The sequence below is a fragment of the Acomys russatus genome, chromosome 22 (genome assembly GCF_903995435.1).
Source record: "Acomys russatus chromosome 22, mAcoRus1.1, whole genome shotgun sequence".
Taxonomy (NCBI): Eukaryota; Metazoa; Chordata; class Mammalia; order Rodentia; family Muridae; genus Acomys; species Acomys russatus.
The window spans coordinates 30,934,202-30,955,712 of NC_067158.1; the positions used below are offsets into that span (position 1 = coordinate 30,934,202).

Sequence of the window (21,511 nt, forward strand, 5' to 3'; positions counted from 1 at the left end):
CCCCCGCTCAAGTGCACTGCGCGCATGTTTACGTTGTGGCGTTTTCATAGTTTAACTTCAGTTCTTGAGATTTTTAATTTTCTCTTCTCTTTGGGACTCTAAAATTGGAGCTGATTTCGAAGCACATACATGCTTATGTTCTTATGAGTATGAAGTGGACGGTCATAAGTCCATACTGATCTTTCAGGAAACAAATTCTGGTATGAGTGCCGGCTACCCTTTACTCTGCCCCCACACAAGCTACAGGATGGACACGCACACACAAAGACATCTTCCATGGTCTCTTCTCTCTCTTAAGTAGCTTTTCAGAGGCCAATTGCCCCAAAAGGCAGTGCTTACTGCCCAAGATCATTCTGAAAATCCAAGGATGTAATCTTGTTTATTATGGGTTTTGCCCACTGCTGGGATCAGAGTTATATGCAAATATCCTCTGAGACAAAATTGGATCTTAGGGCACCTCTTTCTAGTTATCATATGAGTTTCTAGCCTCAGTACCATCTTCTTCCCTTAAAATTTATGTGAGTTAAATCTACATGCAGGCTGCAGGGGTTAAACCCTCATGCAGGCTGTCGTGAAAATGGATACAACTGCCACTTCCAAAAATAACAGAGACTCTCAGTGAGGAGGACATTTAAAGTGCAAGTAAGAACTAAAGCTGATGACCACAGAGAGACATTGAATTTAAAAGAACAAATTCAGAAAGGAGAGGAGAGAGGTCCATAATACCAACAATTTTTTTTAAGCAGAAAAAGAATATAAATTTGACAAGGAGGGTGTAAACAGAGAGCTATTTGAATTGGAGGCAGGTTAATTATATTTAAAAAAGAAAAAAAAAGAAAGAAAGACGTCTCCAGAAAAAGCTTTTTTTTTTTTTCAGTGCAATAGTTAAGTTCCTTCATATTATAGAGACATATACACAATGTTAACAACCATGAAAAACAATACAAAACGCCCTCCGTTTAACAAGTAGAAAAATATAACTACTATATATGGCAACTGTGAATCTAATACTGTACAGAAGTCATTTGTGGGTTTTACAAATAAATTATAGCTTAAATGTCTTTTTAAAATTTTTTCCTCCCCACCCCCCACCCCCACTTAGATTTACACCAGAAGTTACAACAGGAAAAGTCCCGAGCCTAACTGACAGCAAATTAGTGCCAGTCGAATGTTCTGCCCACAAGCTCGAAGAATTTCTTATTTGGCTCATGAAAATACTCGTGCAGTTTATGGAGTAGTTTGGGATCCACTTGGGGGTGCGCCCGGCCTTTGGACTCGTGTAAGCAGCGGTCCTTGCCGCCGTCCCGCAAGCAATAGAAACCCTTGGTTTTGTTAAAGTAGAAGTTTGAGGCATTGATCTGCGGTGACAGCTTTAAGAATCTTTCAACCTTCTGGATCTCGGGGAAAGGGTCTCTGATGAGGCGGTCGCCATCCACGATGTGGATGCGGCCCAGTGGGAAAAAACGCAGCCAGTTTAGCATGTGTGCATGGTACAGGCTGCGGTTGAGAGCCTTATAGTCCAAGTTGAGCCGGCCATCCCGCATGAGAAGATCTTCGATGGGTGGGTAGGGCTTGTGTTTCTGAAGGTGATTGTACAACACTTGGGTGTAGTCAGACAGCACGCGCTCCGATGGGTCTCTCAGGATGAGCAGCAGGCGGATCGCTGGGTTCATGCTGTGAATTCTCTCAGGCACTTTGGGCGAAGTGAAGTAAGCGGGTGTCTTCTCCACCGTGAGCTGGTGAGGGAAGGAGAAGGGCATCTGGGTGAGGTACCAGGCCAGGCCTTGGCTGTAGTGTTCCTCCCAGTCAAAGAAATGGACCTCGTTCTCAGCTGCAGCTACATCAGGATGCAGGCTGAGCATCTCCAGCAGCGCTCGGGTACCACCCTTGCGCACCCCGATGATGATGGTATGTGGCAGCTGCTGTGTGGAACCATTGGCTGCTGCACCTTCTCGGGCGTCCTCCGGGAGGGTGCCCACCTTCCTCAAAAGCTCCTGCTGTACAGGCCCTGGGCCAGGAGCAGCCGGGTGGGAAGGCACAAGCTGGGGCTGGGCCACCAGCAGCACGGCACCCAGGAGCAGCAAGATCATGCTGTACACCTCAGGAGCTTCACTGGGCCACACGCCCCCTGGATCCTGAAGCGGCGGCAGAGGTGCCTCCTGGTTACTGAAACATGAGTATCTCCAGTTGCCAGTTACTAGGGAGGAAACGAAGAAACTGTTAACCCCAAGCAAACATGGAAGTAATCCAAGCAACATCGATAGTCATGAGCCCTGCCCTCACCTCACCCAAACTCTGACTTTATTCTCTAAAGGCGGGATAGCAGACATTTTTCTCTAAAGGACTAGAGAGTAAATATTTTAGGCTTTGTGGGACGTATGTTTCCATGGTAACTCCAATTTCAACTGTGCTTTTATGGATCTGAAGCAGCCAGGGACAATAGACAGAGTCAAGGGTGTGGCTGCATTTCAATAAAACTTTATTTACGGACACAAAAGTTTCAAAGTCAAATATTTCTCTTGTGGGATTAAATTATTACTCTCCGTTTTAAGACCTAGTTGTGGTTTGAGTGCCTGCGCGCAGGCGCATTTGCTCATGCGTGCAGGAGGCAGCAAGTGCAGAGGCCTGATGCCCTCTAATCACAGGCAGCTGTGAGCCACCCCATAGTAGGTGCTAGGAAGTGAACTCAGGTCCACTGCAAAAGCACTATGTACTCTTAACTGCCAGCCTGTCTTTCCAAGCCTCCTCCACATTAATTGATACCTTAAACATAATCTATACATTTAGCTGTGCATAAATTATGCTAAGCCGTCTTCCAGAAGAGTCCAGTGCTGCATAAATTAACAGCTAAAACATGAAATAAAACCAAAGCAAAAGTCTTGAGCACTGAACCCGTGAAGAGCTTTTACAGAGAGCCAAACACACAGGAAAACAGGCTTGTGGGCCATGGAACACTACAAGAAGTGACTTGAGGTCAGCGAGGAAGCCCGTGGGAAAGGTGCTCATGGTGGCTGTGATTAAGATGAGTGTGTCGCATTGGGTTGGCAAAGGAGATTGCTATTCCTCAATGAAAGGATTCAGAAAGCTTTGCCCAAATTTAATTTCCTTCTCCGCTGTTCAAGTAGGTAGAATCAATGGGCCATTTATTCCTGCCTATTACACATTTGAGGGCGGTGTGCACAGGTAAAGCATGGGTAGCACTAATTTCAACATGCTAGAGTGTCTTGTGTGTGTGTGGTGGCCGCTGCTGTCATGTTCTTAGAGGTCTGCCTTTGGACTCAGGACTCAGGAACAACCAGCAATTCACAGCGTTCAATACTCATGTGGCAAATCTACAGGCTACAGCTGAATTCAATAGTATCTGGCTGCTCATGTTTTTTTCTGCTTTATTTTGAAGCAATTTGGTCACCATACAATACACCTGAGACTTCTTCCTCAAAAAGAATTGCTAGCATACAGTAGCTGAGATGCTAAATACAGTTTGTCTGGAATGCTAGAATAGGACAATAGTCCAACTGGTTATCTAATAACAAATGGTCAGCCCTGAAAAGAAAGATACAAATAACATTTCGTAGACTGAACCGGTTATATTTAGAGATATATAAATACAAATATACATATTTTATATATGTTTACATATGTATGTGTATGTACACATGCTTGCAACAACAATTAATGGAAAAAGAGACAATGAATTTGGAAGAGAGCAAGGAGAGGTATATGAAAGGTTTTGGTAAATAAAAATAAAATAAAATGTCTCCAAAGCAGGTGATCTTGATAATATAACAATGATGTTTTTGGAGCAGGTGTTAAAAAAGAAAGGCCCCATGTAAAAAAGTCGGCTCTGACCACACCTCAGCTCCCATTTCTAGAAGGCAAATGTTCACAGAGTACAATAGGAATGGTATTAGTCCATTCATTGCTTTTAGGCAGTAGTTGGGCAAGAAGACTGCGCAGCCTGTGGGGCCAGGAGCCATGCCTTTAGTTTCGAGCTTAGCTGAAGTGTCTTTGCCTCTTTGCCTCATTCTGATCATCTGGGAAACAGGATGCTACCAGAAGATTCCTCTGGCACGTGAATGAAGAAGTGTGTACCAGAGAGAATTAACAGAATTAACAGAAACGAACCAAATTAGTGCTTTAGGTTTTCCTAGAAGCCACATGTGAGAAACCCATTTTACATGACTCGATGTATACAAAACGTCATTGTTTCCAGATTAAAACCACGACATAAAATTAATGAGCACTTTTTTCAGTATTTTGCAATAAGCCTTGATTAGCCAGAATGTGTCTTTCTGGCAGCAGCAATTCATTCCCTGGCCCCGCATACCCAAGGGCAACTGAGGTAGGTAAGGACAGAGGTCCAGGAAGATGTAGTTCTTCACGATACCTTCATAGAGATATCCCCTCCCCACTCACAGAGAAAAAGCTCCCGTGCAGGAAAAGGACAGGGAAGGCGAGCCTGAACTTGCAGGTGACATAAATACATTCATATTCTATCTGTTGATAACTCCATTATTCTCCCACAGAAAGTAAAGCAGGTGACCTTGAACACAGAGGGCTATCTGAAAGCTTGGAGCTGTCAAGGGCACAGACACAGACTATTTCCCAGCACCTGGACCGAAGGCCAGGCACGCTGGCAAGAGCATTCACAATTGCTCCAGCTTCCATTGGCACCAGTCTCTGGGCTGGCAGCTTCACACAAAGCATGCCTGCAGTGTTGACAATGAGCCCTCAAGACATCTAGCACTGCTATTGGAAAGCTGGGCTCAAAGGAATTGAAGGTTTGTCAGGAACGAATGAGCAGGGCTCGCGTCCAGAGGGAGTCTGAGCAAGGAGACACAGGGCGTTGCTATGACACTCACTCCTTCATAGTGCTTGTAATTAGTGTAGGTGCTGGGCATTGAACCTGGGGCACCAGGGCCTCACTGTCACCCCCATTCCTTCACAGCGCCTGGGATTAGTGTTGGGTGCTGGGACTCAAACTTGGGTCCCTGCGAAGAGCAGAAAGTGCTCTTAGTCACTGATTCATCTTCTCTCCTGGTCCTTGGTTGGATACTTAACCAAAACTTGTGCATCTAACAAGCCCTTTGGTTTGAGGTCCTATTGTATAGTCTTACCTCAAACGGGGGACAAAATTTCTATGAAGACTCAGACTGGCTAGGCTGGTCAAATTAACCTTCATCTTTTACAGATGGATTATTAGGTTCAAGAGGGAAGCCATCATACTCTCTGCTTCTTTGGTCAAAGTGACTGTTTTTCTGTGTGCTGAGGTGAGAAACTAAGAATCAGAAGCCCACAGGTCTCCTTGCACCCCATCCCCATGACAATACTGAATGGAAAAACCAAGAGTCCACAGGCTTTAGCATGGGACCTGTATGGCTCTTGGGCTTCAGTCTTTTCCTTTGGCCAAAATCTAGCCCCACTAGCTTCTTTATCCCTCATAGTTCACCAAGTCCATCCCAGCTTTGGATTGGCAATCACAGATTCCCATTTCCAGAATGCTGCATCCCAGGCTTGGGGGAGCTGTCCCTTTCTTTCTACTCAGATTTTGTCTCAAACATCAGCTTCCCCTCAATGGTTTTCACATTATCTCATTTTAAAGTCCCTGCCCATTGTACCAAATCACATCTGCCATCCACCTCTCCCCCCCAAGTCTTGCACAACAGTGAGTCTCTTGGCTGTGACTTGTCTTCCCCAGATGCTCGCTCCTGAGAATGGCATTATTCCTGGCACATTGAAGGGGGCAAAAACCTCTTCTCTCCATGAAGTTATCAAATGCAAGGGCCTGCAAGGCCAATGGCTATAAGTTACTGAGAACAGATTTTAATTTAGCAAAAAGTGAAACATAACAGCCTATTCATTAGAAAGACTGCCAAAATGCATTGTTTCTTCTCTTCCTAGAGAGACAAGAAGAAGCCAGATGTTGAAGGAGGTTGGGGGAGAGTGCTTCATATTGCTCTGTGATTGGACACTCTCACCCAGGAGTCTAGAAAACATCTTAATTAGAAAGCAGGGGTAGCTATGAAATATCCTTCAAAAATACTTTAATTTTCTCCTTAAGTCTCTTTATTACATAATTCACATTATGACTCAGACTCCAAATGTAATTAATTCTAATATACCCTTGCAGTCTCACCAATAGAACAGATTCACGATTGGAGGAAATAAGCAGAATATTTAATAAGAGAAACAGTGATGCCCGTGTGCCTCTGTCTTCATGAAACTTTCACAGTCCTGCCACCTGAGCACACAACTGGCTCAAGCATTCTTTCCCTCCCTCCCTCCCTCCCTCCCTCCCTCCGTCCCTCTCTCCCTCCCTCCCTCTCTCCCTCCCTCCCTCCCTCCTTCCCTCCCTCTCTTCCTCCCTCCCTCCCTCTCTTCCTCCCTCCCTCCCTCCCTTCCCCACCTCTGTTGTCCTGGACTTGCTTTGTAGACCAGGTTAGCTTCGAACTCACAGAGATCCACCTGCCTCTCCCTCCTTGAGTGCTGGGATTAAAAGTGTGCACTACTGTGCCCAGATGCAAGCATCTTCTCAAGGGTAAAGGGATTTGGAATGTAACAAAAGAGATGGAAACAAGAGGATTTTTGTTTTGTTTTGTTTTGGCTGAGCAACCACTGTATGCCAGATAGTAAGCAGCCGAGCAAAGGTCTCCTCTACGTCCTGCAACACCACCACCACCAAGCGCGATTGTTTGCTTTTTGTTTCATATTTTTAAGCAGTGAAAGGGTGTTAGAGAACAGCAGAAAAGCAGGAAAGCTCTGGTAGTTAGACAGATCCAGGTGGGAATTCTTATATGTAAGTATGTTACCTCTTAGGGATGCAGTGTATCACCCCTTCTGATCCCCAGGAAGATATGTGAGACCAGAGTGGTCGGGGGTAGGTGTTGTGACAGACAGGCTAGTGTGGCCCAGAGACAGCAGCATTAAGAGTAATACGTGAAAGAAACCAGGTAGCAGGGAAGCGCTGGAAATACTTCTTGTCCAGAGGCCGATGGGATAAGCAGAGCATGTCTGAGAGAAGCCAGAGAGATTCACAAACACACAGCAGAGGCAAGTGCTATGCAGAAGACTGATGAAGGTCCACGAGCCTCAGGTCTTAGGCCCAGTCCTTTATTCTTGAACAGAGGACCTGGAAAGCTTCAGTGAGTGACCTGAGCCTCAGAGCCACTCTTCTACAAACTCTACAAAATGGGCCTAAGCCTACCGTGTTTGTGGCCAATCCACATTAAATCAGTACTCTTGCTAAATACGCATTACAGTGAGTGTCCAGCACACAGTAGGTCCTCAGCAAACATCAAAGTCCTTCTGTTCTCCCCATGGCAGTTATGAAAGTGTGTTATTAAGCTTATCCAGCATCTTCAGGGCCACAGAACCAGGAAGCAACAAATCTAAACCGCAGGGCCCTTCTCCACGGCCCTGCTTTGCCTTCCTCACCTTGGAAGGGAAGCTTCCCCCGCAGACAGTACAAGTACACACCAGGCAAAGGCAGAAACTCCTGAAAACGCCAGAGAAGACGGCAGAAGGCACCGGCTCTAATAAATTGCTGTGCAAAAGCTGCTTCTTTCAAGTCTCCCATGGTGATGAGTGATTTAATTTTCTGGAATGTACTGAAACCCGAGTAGAGACAGTTTGAACAACAGAACTGTCATTTTTTTTTTAAAATGCAACTAAACTGGGCAATAGAAAGCATCAGGTTATTTGTTCATCCTGAAGAGTCAAAAATGTCTTCACTTTCATCTTTGCACAATGATTTAAGAGTCTGTTTCTGTGGTGTCAAATTTCCATCCTGGGCAGGGCATCTTGGAAGGCAAGGAATAGGAAACAGATTCAGTCTGTGCCTGTCAGTCTGTGAAAGGACATGGGTATCTCAAGACCTCCATAAATATTTATTTTCTGGAAATTGCCTCTACATGACATTCTTCAGCCAACATTGACATTCCATTTTGTTTGGAGCTATGATAATTGCTGGGAGGTAGGATGAAGTGAGATGGGTTCAGGGTAGGAAGGACCAAAGGACAGCTCGCAGAATGTTAATAAGTGTTCTGGGAGCACATTTGCTGTCTAAGGAAAGCAAGTGAAAGTGGGCCCAAGTTCCCTTCCAAGTGATTCATGTGCTTGGGATGCAGTGCCTCCAAGCTCTCCGAGTTCCCTGGAATCCTCCCCAATGCCGGTAGGCTCCAAATCCACTAGAGGCTACCTGGATAGTGAGCACTGTTGGATAGGATCGAGGTTGGGGTGGGAGGTGTCTTGGCAAGGACAGGAAGGCATCATGCTGCCCTTCCAGGATCAGAGAACCCTATCTCCCTTCACAGGTTACTGGAAGACAAGTGACAGAGCTGCCCTGTCCCCCTCCGGGATCAGAACCTGAAGATCCTGAGGAGGTATTGGGAGGAAGTGACTCCAGCTTTTCTTTCTCCTTGCACCCCAGGATGTCCATCACAATCTCCCTGAATTACTCCAGCTGCCGAAGTGGGACACCACACACCAACCTTTTGAGGTCTAGTTAAAGAGGAAATGGTACTCTACAAGCTCTGGGACAGGTGTGAATTTTTTCATCCTTAAATTCTCAGGGGCACTTGTCTTACTGACTAGTCTGTGGAACAGGCCTGGAATCTCAGTGCTCACTACAATTCTCACTGCTTTGGCCGGTGGAAGGGCTGCCCTTTGTGCCCTGTTTGTTTTTCATTGGGATGGACATAGCTTGTTTTTAAACCCAGGATTAAGAACAATCCTGGTAGGCAACAAAGAGAGAGATCTGTCTGGCCACAGAGGTGGAGTTATTTGAGGAAGAAAATAACAAGAAGTTGGAATTAACAAAGGATTTCCAGCCAAACGTGGGTTCCTCTTTCAGCTCTGTAATTTAAAACCTGCAGAAAAGCCCTGAAACTCTCAAGAGCATTCACCTTGTATCTTTATTGAAAGAATTAAGTAAAATTGTACATATTGGGGCACTTAGGACACTGTTTTATTGCATAGTTCATATGGCCAGCCTGCAAATCACAGTAGCTAATTTTATCTGCCCCCTCCAAAAAAAAATTGCTCTATGGTATAAATAGGACCTGGGGATGATAATTAGACAAATGTATTTTCTCGTGAGCCAAACTGCTGCTGACTCAACCAGGCAGAAGCTCAAGGAAGAAAGGACAGTGTGACATACAGACAGGATCAGGCTTTGAGGACAGCACAGAGTAGGGCATTGCTAAGACTCCCCCCGCCCCAACAAAAATAGAAAGGCAGGTACAGGTGCTACAGCCACAGAGAAGGGAGGGAGGCAGTGTGCTTCCTGTACCTTTGTTGGGCACAGAAGGCAGCAATGACCTAAATAAATCCTTCATTAGACACAGAAACATACTGGCATAGGAATCACATGGCAGAGCTGTGTGACAGGAGGGCGGACAGGGCCTCTTGTATTCCCACTTAGCTGAGTGGAAATAGGGCCCTGCCAGCAGATTGGGGGCTGGTGCTGGGTGCTGCAGCACTCTTGCTTCAGCTGTGACTCAACCTCTGACAAGTGCTTTCTTAGCAGCATGGACCTTCCTGGGTAGGGCAGAGGGTCATCTCTCATGCCATATGTGGCGAGCACTCATGAGTCCCGCATGTTTTTCCCAGAAATGCCAAGAGACAAGCACTGTGAGAGGCACAAAGGCCATATACCATCATCTTTGCCTGTCATCGTATGGTACCATCTCACGTAAAGTGAACCTGGAGAAAGCAAAAAGCAAGAACCCCAACATCATGCACAGATATGCTACACCCAGTAGGGCAGCATGGAGTCTTGTCTCCATACCTGTGAATGCAAACTGCACTGTGGATGGAGATGCGCTTTGGTGTTTGGGGGCAAGGGAGACGAGAGCATTTTGCAATTGTAAACATATGTGTACTGTGAAGTAAGTTGTTCCTCTACTTGGACCAAAGGCAAGAGAGGATTTGCCTTATTTCTTAGGCCTGCCTTAAAGGAATGGATATCCATGTCTCTTTAATATTCATACTTGTAAGCACTGGTGTCCAACATGATCGTACTTGCAGGTCAGAGTCTCTGAGAAGTGGTTCGGATTAGGTGACGTCATGCAGCTGGAGTCCTAATCTGAAATGACAGGTGTCCTTCTAAAGGAGAGCAGATGAAAAGAGTTCTTTACGTGCCCAGCATGTGTGAGACAAAGAAGAAGGAAGCTGCCTATAGGGCAGGAGGAAAGCCCATATAGAGGGCCGAGTCCCTCAACACTTGATCTTGAGACCTCATCCTCCAGGATGGGGAGCGATGCATGCCTGCCTATCCCTAGCGGCTGCTGAGCAGCCTCTCTGGTATACAGTCCTCAGGGACACAAGGGCAGAACTAAGCTTTCTGTGGGAAGCCCTGCTGCTGGGTAAGCACAGGGTTGTCTGGGGGATCCAGGCAGGTGACATCACATAGGAAGGCAGGTGGCTGTTTGGAGCTGTGACAAAGCAAGCTGAGCACAGGGTCTGTCTGAAGAGATAGATACTGTCAACTTGTGCAGATGTCATTCAGGTCCGGGTACTGGAGTGATCTGTATCCAGTATCCAGATCAGACTATGGATATTTATATGAGAAACTTTGGGGTTTATTAATGTTATACATGAATATTTGTTGCCAAATAAGGAGAAGGTAAGGAAGAAAGGATGGAGAGCAAGATCTGATGCCAAGATCTCTACTTTGCCTTCAGGTGGGCACTCACTGTTACAGTGGCTTCTAAGTTTTCCGAGCTTGTATACAGGTCTCAAGACACATAAACATAAACTCAATGTTGTTAAAGAGTTACCTCTACAGTAGAGAACACACATAAAGGAGCGAATAGCAAGGTGAGTGAACCTGCAGAGAGTCATGTAAATACAAGGCTCAGATAGCAGAGAGCCAGAGAGAAGCAAGGAGTGTCTAAAAGGAGGCCACAGGAAAGGGGATGCCTAGGCACAGTCATAAAGGAGACATAGGGCTTACTTTACAGAGCCCTTAACAGGGCATTCATTCTAGGTTGTTTGTAACACAAAACAGGGTGCATGTGTGTTCCTTCTAACCTAGCATTTGTTGAGGAGCTCACATGTTTTGGTGAGTGTTGACAGAAATGAAGCTTCAGCAGCTTGGGGACTCCACAGCGTCCCCAGTAGGAGGACAAACACTGCATTCCAACTTTGAATTCATGCAAGGCCACTTCATCAAACAGATTCTAACTTGGGGGATATGACTGAAAATTCTTGTAAATTTCTGCTCAGAGGTTTTTTATATATATATACATGAGTGCTTGACCAAGTATTTAGGCCAGGTATAGTGACACATACCCAAAATCCTAATGCTTAGGAAACAAGGGCAGAATGACTTGGCTATTTAGGGAGATCCTGTCTCAAGAACAAAACACAGTGAAATCTGAGCATTTAGTATATATGCTTCTACTATGAACGTGGCGCTGCCCTGATACAGCCCTGCAAATCAAAACAGCCATAACTTACAAGATGCACTGAGTACATACAGGCAATAGAATATCGAAGCCAAGCAGCAATGTACACCACAGCATGTTGATGGTTTCCCTGGTGACCTCACCTGAGTTTGAGGTGCAGCAGAGAGCAGCCCAGCATCCCAAGAGAGAATGGTGCCAAGCATTGTTGGCTTAGGAGGAACTCCAAAGTTAAGATGGACAATACAAGTGCTGGGTGCATATTGCTTTCTCACCATAGTAAAGTTGAAAACTCCTATGTCCACAGCACAACTTAACTGTACTGCCAACTATCATGAATGAACCAGAGAGGGAACAATGCTACAGACACGACCACAGGCTAGGGGGGATCGTTCTGTGTATGAAGCACTTGGCATGCATGTGGACCAGAGTTTGAACTCCCGGAACCCATATAAACCTTAGTGTGGCAATGCGCAAATTGGTGCTCTAACAGTGATTTGTGTGGTAGAGATAGGAGACATTCCAGAAGCTCAAGGCCAGGTGGCCCATCATATACAACTATGACCAACAACAACAGAGGCAGAGGGAGAGAGAGAGAGAGAGGGAGGGAGGGAGGGAGGGATGGAGAGAGAGAGGGAGGGAGGGAGAGACCCTTTCTCAAAGAGGTAGAAGGTAAGGTTCTACATCTTAGGTCATACTGTGACCCCAACATGCTTGTGTTGGTATGTGTAAAACTGCACACATACAGACAGACACAGATAATCATATACATAGATATCAGACATAGATGAACTCACACAGTGACATCATACACAGACATATCATAGACATAGATGCACACAGAGAGAGAAACAGATATATAGGGAGAGATAGATAGATAGATAGACAGACAGACAGACAGATAGATTTTTAAAGACATAATCACGCCTGTGAGGAACTCAGGAAGGAAGTTGGAATTAAAATAACCAAGGTCTAGCATCTCAGCAGGCACCGATTTCATAGTGACCACATCTTTTCCTGAATAAATCTGACAACTAGTGGATCAACCTTCACTGACCTCTCCTACTACACACATACACACACACACACACACACACACACACACACACACACACACACACACACACCATGAATTATACTTTAAAAAATGTAAGTGCTATTTGAGTTCAACATGCCTTTGTTATAATTTGGTAATCGTTAATTAGTGCCTCAATTTTCTCTGACTTGAACTTCAATTTATCTATAATGAATGTACTGTAAACAAAGGCCACTTGTATTGTTATCTTTTTAATCTAAAAGTCATGTTCTCTATTCACAGATGCTGCCCTTGACATAACTCTGTTGGAGGTCTCTTATTATTTCTTACTATAATTTCAATATCTTCAGATCAAATATGATGGCATCAGTCAAGGAAGGTCATTAGTAGTCTCCTCTTTCATTCTTTCAGAATGCAAATACAAAATGATTGACTTGCGCTTTGTACCTTTAAAATATTATTTTTATTTACTTAGATAAAGCATTTGAGACATGTTGGCACTAACAGGAAACTTTATGGGATGATCTAGATGAATTCTGGCACTCACAATGGGAAGGATTGGGAGTCTAGAGGTTGGCTTTGAATCCCAGCTCTACAGACTTTCTCCTGCATAGCCCAGAAAATCCCGTGATCTGTATGCATCCTTTTCTTATCTGAGATGTGGAGACTGCAACAGGACTGACTTTGTAGCATTGTCTGAGAACCAAAGGAAGTGTTAGTACAGAAAGGGCTAAAGAAGGGGCGTGGCCTAGAGAGAAGCCTCATGAAGTGTCAGCCCTTGCCAGATTCTGACTTCTGCTTTCTATTGTAGCAGATACAGGCTCTTTGCAGGTGGTCTGTGTAACTAACCTAGATAATTTCAGGCACATACAACAGGTCCCCACAAAGTTTTCCTTCTTGAAAGGGCCAGTGCATGGAAATGGATCCACGTGAAACTACTGTCAGGAGTTCAGCACTGTGCTCTCATTTCTTTGTGACCTTGTTCAGGAGTTGGGGATATTTTAGACCTCATTTGAACAGGGAAGTAATTAGGACACAGATTCTAACTATTTAAGAAACATCAGAAATGTCCAGACAACTAAGACACATTCTCATGAATCACAGTAATTACCCTAGATTCCAAACAGGACGATTCCTGTTGAGTTAGCCAGAAAGCCTTGTCACCATCCGTTAGCCTAACAGACGCAGGTCGGTACAGCAATGATCGCCAAATTTCCAAGCTACTAAGGTGTTCTTGATGAGGAGGTATTAGGGAATAACACAATTTTTTTTTTTTAAATAGGAAAGCCTACTGTCTTCAGATTACAGCTAACACTTATTCAATGAATATTAATTGAACTAAAGGTCTGGTTGAGGAGATCAAATAGACGGAAAAACAGTCTCTAAGCTGTGCTTAGTTATTACAAGAATGAAAATAAGACAGCAGTAGTTTTATACTGTTACAGACAAGTTGTATTTGAACCCACTGTGCAAGGAAACTGTGGAAAGAGGAACAGCCACTTCCACAGTGAGAAGCAACAGACTGGAGTTGATGTGAATTTAGCAACTAAAAGAACTTTACAGTGAGGACCACTTGGGGGTCTGATAAGAATAAGAACAAAGGTCAACACACTTGACTGAAGTCCAGACTACAGGACAAGGATGGAGAAATGTGTAATGTAAATAAAGGAATGTACATGAGATACCACAAGTTTAACTCCAGGCTCAGATCTGTCTTCCTCCGAGGCTATAACTTTCCTTCAGGGCCTCAGCTTTCCATTCAGAAAGTGAGAAAGATTACCCTGCTGTCCTACTTAAGTGGCTATAAGAACTAAGTGACCTATCATAAGAATCATACTAACTTTCCTTTTACAAAGAAGACTTTCAGTAAACAGGTACTTGATGATATATGCTGTCATAACCTGGAAAATGATAATAATTTGGCTTTTAAAAGAAGTATACTCTATCTCCTTAAATAATTATCCTAAAAGTGGGAGGGAACTGCAACATTCTGAATACTACCACTTTCTTTTGTGGAGGGGGCACTTTTTTCTAAAAGCAAACAAACAAGCAAACATTGCATACTGTTAGTAATAGACAAAACAATAACAAAGGGAAAAGAAGGTACACGACTGGATACAAAGGTTCCTAGGCAGGTATTTATGAAGGACAGCTATTAGGAGACAGTTTGTCATTATCAGAGAACCTTAAAAGCTACTCACATAAGGAAGGAAAGCAGGTGAGGGTAATCTCACTCACTGATCTGCCCAAGGCAGCTAGGCCCAACCCTAGTGGGCTATGCGACCAGATTCCTACTATGTGGTCTGAGGTCAACCCAAGGCCTTTGCACAGCTTCTTTTGGAATGTGTGTGATGAAGGTGAGACTGAAGATGGTATCAGTATGAGCAGTCTCAACCTGCAAGACTCAAAAATAATGGTGTCCTGGGAGCAGAAGCCTTGGGGCCCTGGGAGAACTGTTTCACAGAAAGGCTCCTGTGAGCCCAACCAAAGACGAGCATAGAGGGTGGTGACCTTGACCACAGAATGAACATCTGCACAGCTTGCATTAAGTTCCTTAGGAGACAGAGGGCAGCTGTGCATCTGAACTCAGGAAGTATGAGCTAGCACATGAGCTTGCCCTCAAAGCTGATGTTTCTATTTATAACAAGCCGGCGTTGGATTCATAATAATAGTACTTTCACTTCCCAACTACAAGGACCACAACCCTCTCTTAAACCATGCTCAACAAATCCATCTACATTTATTTCATTCTCTATTGCAGTTTTTTGCACCTGTACTCAGGGCAAGGCATCAAGCAGCATGCAGAATTGGTTGGGACATTGATTGTCCTGTTGTCTGGGATCCAAGTCCTGAGGGACATAGTCAAGTTGACAGTGGTCATAAGCATGTCACCTAGAAGAGTTGTGCTCTTTCAGCACTGGAGAGGTGTCCTTGGTTATTCAACTTTCTTAAGCTTGAAATGAGGGCCTACTTCTCAGCATTTCTCTTTACATGCACTCTGGTGGCAGGCCTCTGCACACTCTGCTCTTTCAGAGATCCTGAAAGGGAGCGGCCACTGTTTCAAGTAAAGCAGGTCACCAGCCTGAAGAGAGCGAACACACCCCAATGTGACAAGCACGGGATGGCTTCTAAATTCACAGGCCCTCCCTGCCACCTAAGAAGCAAAGCATAGGACCATCACGTAATTGGAAAGAGATCTGTGTTGCTCTCCACACTGGAAATGATTTGCCGTGGGAGAAAGACGCCGTGTATCAGGAAATCATCCAGAAAGAACATAAAAATGAGCCAGTGTGAACCTGATGAGAAGAAGGCATAGAGGTGCCAAACATGAAGTAGTGTGCACCAAATGTGGGGTATTCATGCCCCCCGATCTATGTGTGGGAGGCCACAGGGTCCCCTGTCATCAGATTACAGAGAATAGAGTGGGGAGGGACTTTAGTGGGCACAGTAGCTGGCCAACTTGGAAGCTCATTAATACCTTCACTTTTAAAAAGCAAATCAGAACAAGAAGACAGAGCATTTATACACCTACTATATGCATTGAATGCTTCAACTAATTAAATGGACTGTCATTAAAACCATCATTAAATGCCTCATTGCTCTTAATCTTGAAGACTGAAAAGGAGGGTGGCAGGGTCTCTGGTGTTTTCATTCAACAGTTATTGTGTAGCACCAATAGTCTGCTGGGCTTTGGGGGACTCTAGGAAAATTCCTCAAAATTCTATAACTTCATCTCCTGAAATAGATTTAATATTAAATAAAAGAGCAAAGAGAATTGTGTAATTAAAATTATGAGTGAATACCTAAGGAAGAGTGAGCTGATTAACTTGCCCAAGGTGACATCTGTTCTGAAGCCTTATGTTGTGGGATGAGATCACATCTATGTCTAAGAGCCCAACACCACCCACAATCCCTGAGACTGCCCATTGCACTGGGGGCAGGGAGGTTTCTATTTGTCTCCGAGTTCTGCAATGATTGTCCAGGACATCAGGAGCGACTAACAGAGAGAAATATTGTAGACTGCAAACAGTTGCAAATATTATGGAGCCGGAGGATGCAAAGAGAGGAAAGCAGGAGGCTAAAAGATCTGTATTTCAGCTGAAGACAGCAATAAAAAAGAAGTTATGAAGTTCAGCCTGATCAATCACTGACTGCTGTGTACAAACGCAGCTCTTACAGTTGCTCAAAGTAGGAGAGATCGATTCAGGGTTGCCATAGTCAATTAATTTTTGCTTTTATTGTTTCAAGTACCTCTGTGCCTCAGTTTCCTATTGTATTTGTACACACACACACACACACACACACACACACCTATTCACCTTTAGGCTAATTTTTGGTTGCTAGGAACTACTGGCAAAATCTAGAGGTTTTTAAAGATTTCTCTTCCTGTTTAAAGGACAAGAGAGGCCCCCATGTCAATTTCTCCCTACTTTTGAGCAAAATAATAAGATCATATGTGTGAGGGGCACTGTGACCTTTCATCCTGCTGGTGTGGGGCACCAGCACACAAAAGGGGGCAATCAGCTATACTCAAGATGGTGTTTTTGAGCTGACTTTCAATCAAAATCTACCTTGCCCAAAAAAGAAACCAATAATAAGTATCAGATGCCACTATGTTGATGCTATCTATGGGCCAGGCTTCCTAATGGATGTTCTACATACGTTACAGATAGGGTTCCTCATCAAATAGAATACAGATTTTAATAGTTAAGACAATGAAGGCTTTAAAAAAGCAAAGTCACTTCCCAAATGTGAAATATCCTGGTCAGGGATATTTTCTTGTGCTCAGAGTCACTGTGAACTCCGATCTACTCTCAGAACAGAGTTCTAGCCCCATGAGTGGCCTTACATCCCAGGAAGATTGCTAAAGGATAGCTCTAGTGTCCCCTTGAAGGGTTCTTCACATAAGGTGTGCAGATGGAACTCAGAATAACGGGAGAAAACATTTTCCTGAATACCCATTCCCAGGAAAGACAGAGCAGAAAAGACACCACTCTGAAAGGCTTCTTCAAGAGGTAGTTTAAACAACCAAACTGTGAAGCCCAACCAAAGAGGAGCCCCACGTCACCAGTCACCAGACAGAGGACCAACAAAGGCACAGTGGCCCGTCCCTCCACAAGGTGGCACTCAGTGCTCTAGTCTTTTCATCTGCAACTTTTCACTGCATCAGGATCCCAGCTTCTCTCCAGCTTGACAATTATAGTTTTGAATACCTTTTCCTCCACATCAGGAGCATTACTTTGAGATCCTGAGCAGTGGGACAGGGCATGCAGGTAGTGTTAACCTAAGACAGGGCATGCAGTTAGCGTTAACCCTAAGTGCCTGCATGAGGATGTAAGCAAGGCTTGCAGAGGACAGCCTTGCCACACGTTACTGGACTCCTTGCCCTTGAATTCTGTTTGCTTCTATTTTTTTTCCTTTTGTCTCAACTTCTCTTTTCTCCCTATGCTCTTGGCTCCTTTCTGTCTCCATTCTTCTCCCCCACAACATGTACTCTTGGTCTTCTCCTGTCCTCATCCTATACCATTTCTTCATCACTGTTTCACATGGGTATTATAAAGGAAAATTGGTAAAACAAAAGACTGAGACACTGTCCTGTTAATATAATGTATGAGCTTTAGTTCTTGCCCTCCATGATATTTATTCAATTTTCTATCCAGGGTAACTGTTGCTTTCTGTTGTCAGCTTCATGTGACACTATCTGTCAGGCATCATGTATCTCCTGACATAGTTTATTTAGTTAACTGTGCACTAAACCACTGCCTGTTATAAATTTAAGCATGTCCATTTCACAGATGTGAAGACTGAGGCTTAACCATGTGATGCAACTTACTGTCTATGGTACACTTCAAATATAGAACTGGCTGGATAAGTAAATGTCATTCTACCCGTATTTTTCTAGACAATATTCTATAGAAACACACCACTAGCAGGCTGCTCATATTATACAAAGAATTAATGCCATGTGCACAGAAATGTATTGTTTTACCTGAAGCAATAGCTTCCATTGAGGAAGCTATTAAAAACTGCCCTAGAAGCTATACATGCAACAAAACGCCTTGCTAGCTTGATTCCCTATCAAGTGGCTGCCTGATCAGACATACTCTCATCCATCCTCACAGCATGGTCCATCCATCTTTGTGAGATCTCCACTCTGTTCGGTGTCCCAGTCCAGCCATCCAGGCACAGTACATCTGAAAGGCCCTCAAGCTGACAAGCTTTGCAGTTATCTGACAGTAGAGCAGTGTCAAGGGAAGCTTACAAATGGCTGGGCATCCAGTCCCAGCGGAGCCATGTGGATATCTAACCTTGCTTTCATTACTAATTTTTTTTTTATTTGACAATTTCACACATGTATATAAAGTACAGCAAATGATCTGCCACTTATTTCCATCCCATCCCTATAGAGCATCATCTACCATGCTCATCGGTCCGAGGTTCCTGATTACTTTTTTTTGTTTGTCTGTTTGCTTGCTTGATTTTGTGACTTAATTGGTATAGCCAGGACCATTAGTGTAGCTGCGGGATTGGAACCAGGCACTGTACCCTGATGGGGTCACCAGTAGGGATGCAAATAAAGGCAACGAAGTCCTCCTCCTTCCTCTCCCTTAATCTATCAGCAGTGAGGGACAGGACCCCCTGAGTCCCTCCTCCAACCACACTTGACTTGTGCAGACCCAGCGTAAATATCCGCAGGTGCTCTTAGGCCATGGTCACCATCCATGACTATGCCTTGGTAGAAGAGAGCACTTCACAGCCCTGTTCTTTTAGACTCTTTCCTCCCTTTCTTCCATAATGTTCCTTTGGCCTCGCAGGGGTTGACAGAAATTACTTGTTGAGAGCTGAGCACTCTTCCAGCACCTGATGCAGCTACAGCCTCTGCATTCCCTGTTGTTGACTAGAAAGAGGGAATTAACATCTCTGTGTATAAACATAAAGCTTTAGACAGAAGAAGCTTGGCACTGTCAATTTAGCTAAGAGACAGTATTCAGTTCCCATTAAGGCCCATTATCTCCTGTGCCATTTTTTTTTTTTTTTTAAATCAGGTTTACAGGAGCAAGCATGGATTACTTCTTGTGGGTTGTGAGGCAGGTCTCAAAGTCACCCAGAGAACAGGTGGTTGCACACATTTAGTGGTGCCACTACGACATTAGTAGATTCATCTTGCCTGTCAGCCTGGTTTCCCAGTAGGATACATAAGTATACATTCATAACGTGTAAGACCATTGACTGACACCTTCTCCTCCCATGTGCCCCAGCAGCCTGTCTGGCACCTTCTAGCACTGTGAAAGCTAGCCTGCGGAGGGGATGGTGCTGCCACGTCCACTCCAGCTTGACTTCTCCGTGTCATGCATCCAAGGGATATGGTGTCTTTAGCAACATTGTCTTACCATCGAGTTCTGGCTGACAACTAAGAAAATGATAAAAGCTGGTACTGTTTTGGAGATCCTTGACCAACAACTTATAAGAACATACCCCACCCCTGGCACAGGATTGTTGTTTTAATAACCCGTGGCTTCTAGGAGCAGCTTTTCCCAGCCATGCTGAGTATCTCCCTTCAAATAGTTTATTAAAAAATAAACTATGGTGCCCCATATTTGACCACATCCCCTGGATGGGGAGGCCTGGTGGCACTCAGAGGAAGGACAGCAGGCTACCAAGAAGAGACTTGATACCCTATGAGCATATACAGGGGGAGGAGGTCCCCCTCAGTCACAGTCATAGGGGAGGGGAGTAAGGGGAAAATGGGAGGGAGGGAGGAATGGGAGGATACAAGGGATGGGATAATAATTTAGATTTAATATTCATAAAATATATTAAAAATAAATTATATATTTTAATTTGGATACGAGATTGTCGGTTTCCATTTCAGTTTTTAAAAATATCACTTCATCTGGTTAGCCCTCCTTCCTACTTCCTTGTCTGTCCTCTCCCTTCACTGCTTCCTGCTTGAATCGCCCCTATATTCCCTCTGTCTACTTTCATGTCACCTATGTTCTACTATCCTCCTGTCCTTTAGGCCACAATCCTCTCAATGGCCTATTCCCAGTTTTCTGGATTCTCTTGGCACTGCAAGCTAAACACACAGAATTAGAAATTCTAATACTAGGTCTACAGAGATGAGCTTGATATGATATTTGCATTTAATAAGGGCCTGTCTTAGAAGACCTGATACTCCTCTGGTAGGCTCACAGGTCAAAAATTCCATTTTCCCACAGATGGCTGAGAAAGACCTGGCTCATAATATCAGGGTCTTAAAGAGAGAATGTGTGTCTCAGTTACTAAATCCATACCAGGCTCTGTTTCCCTCTTTTTAACAGGCAAATAAGTTCTCTTAGGCCAGGCTGCTCCTCGCTTAGCTTACCAGGGAAAACATTTTTTTTTCCTCTTGGACCATTCCCCGAGGCTAAGCCATTTTACCTTTGAGATTACACACTGTAACCCTTTCCTTAGCTTCATATGGTTTGGAGTTTTCAGAAAAGTAGTTTCTCAGAAGACATAGGAGACTAGTGGGACTCTGAAAGATATAGGATAGCAGACAAACATCATCACAGACAGACGACTCCCATACTCAAGGACACTCAACCAGCACACTGCCTGCCACTACCTATCCTCACAACCAACAGTAAATAAACCCTTAAGTATCTGCATTATATCTAAACTGTTGTTTATTGTTTTTATGAAATTCAAATTTCATTGGCAGTTTTATATACTCATCTGCAAGTCCTACCAACCTTTTTACAAGGCAACTTTCTGAGTGTGGCACTAGGGCCGTGTTATGTCCTTATAACTTCAGAACAAAGTTGAGAAAATTAAGGCCCACAAAAGTCACCCATTATTGAAAGCCGACACAGACTGTAATAACAGCAAAGCCAAAATAATTCAAAAATAGAATCTTGATATCTGTTCCTGACACACAGTTCCTCCTTCCTTCCTAGCCTCAGAAGGGTCTGTCTGGAGAAGGGGTGGGAGTCAAGGGCAACCCAGTTTTTCAGAGAAGACTGCCCAGCCCACTCTGGCCTCTCTTTCAGAAGTAGTTATTTTTCTGAGCACAGCAAGGCGAGCATGC

General features: G+C 44.3%; 1 protein-coding gene across 1 annotated transcript in view; it reads right to left on the reverse strand.

Annotated features, from left to right (window-relative positions):
- Positions 1-827: 827 nt before the first annotated feature.
- Positions 828-21,511, reverse strand: part of Hs3st1 (heparan sulfate-glucosamine 3-sulfotransferase 1) — a 28,042-nt gene continuing 7,358 nt past the window's right edge. The window contains exon 2 of the mRNA XM_051164822.1: positions 828-2,197. Coding sequence (XP_051020779.1) covers positions 1,155-2,090 — 936 coding nt within the window. The 5' untranslated portion in view covers positions 2,091-2,197 and the 3' untranslated portion in view covers positions 828-1,154. The remainder of the gene's footprint in view (positions 2,198-21,511) is intronic.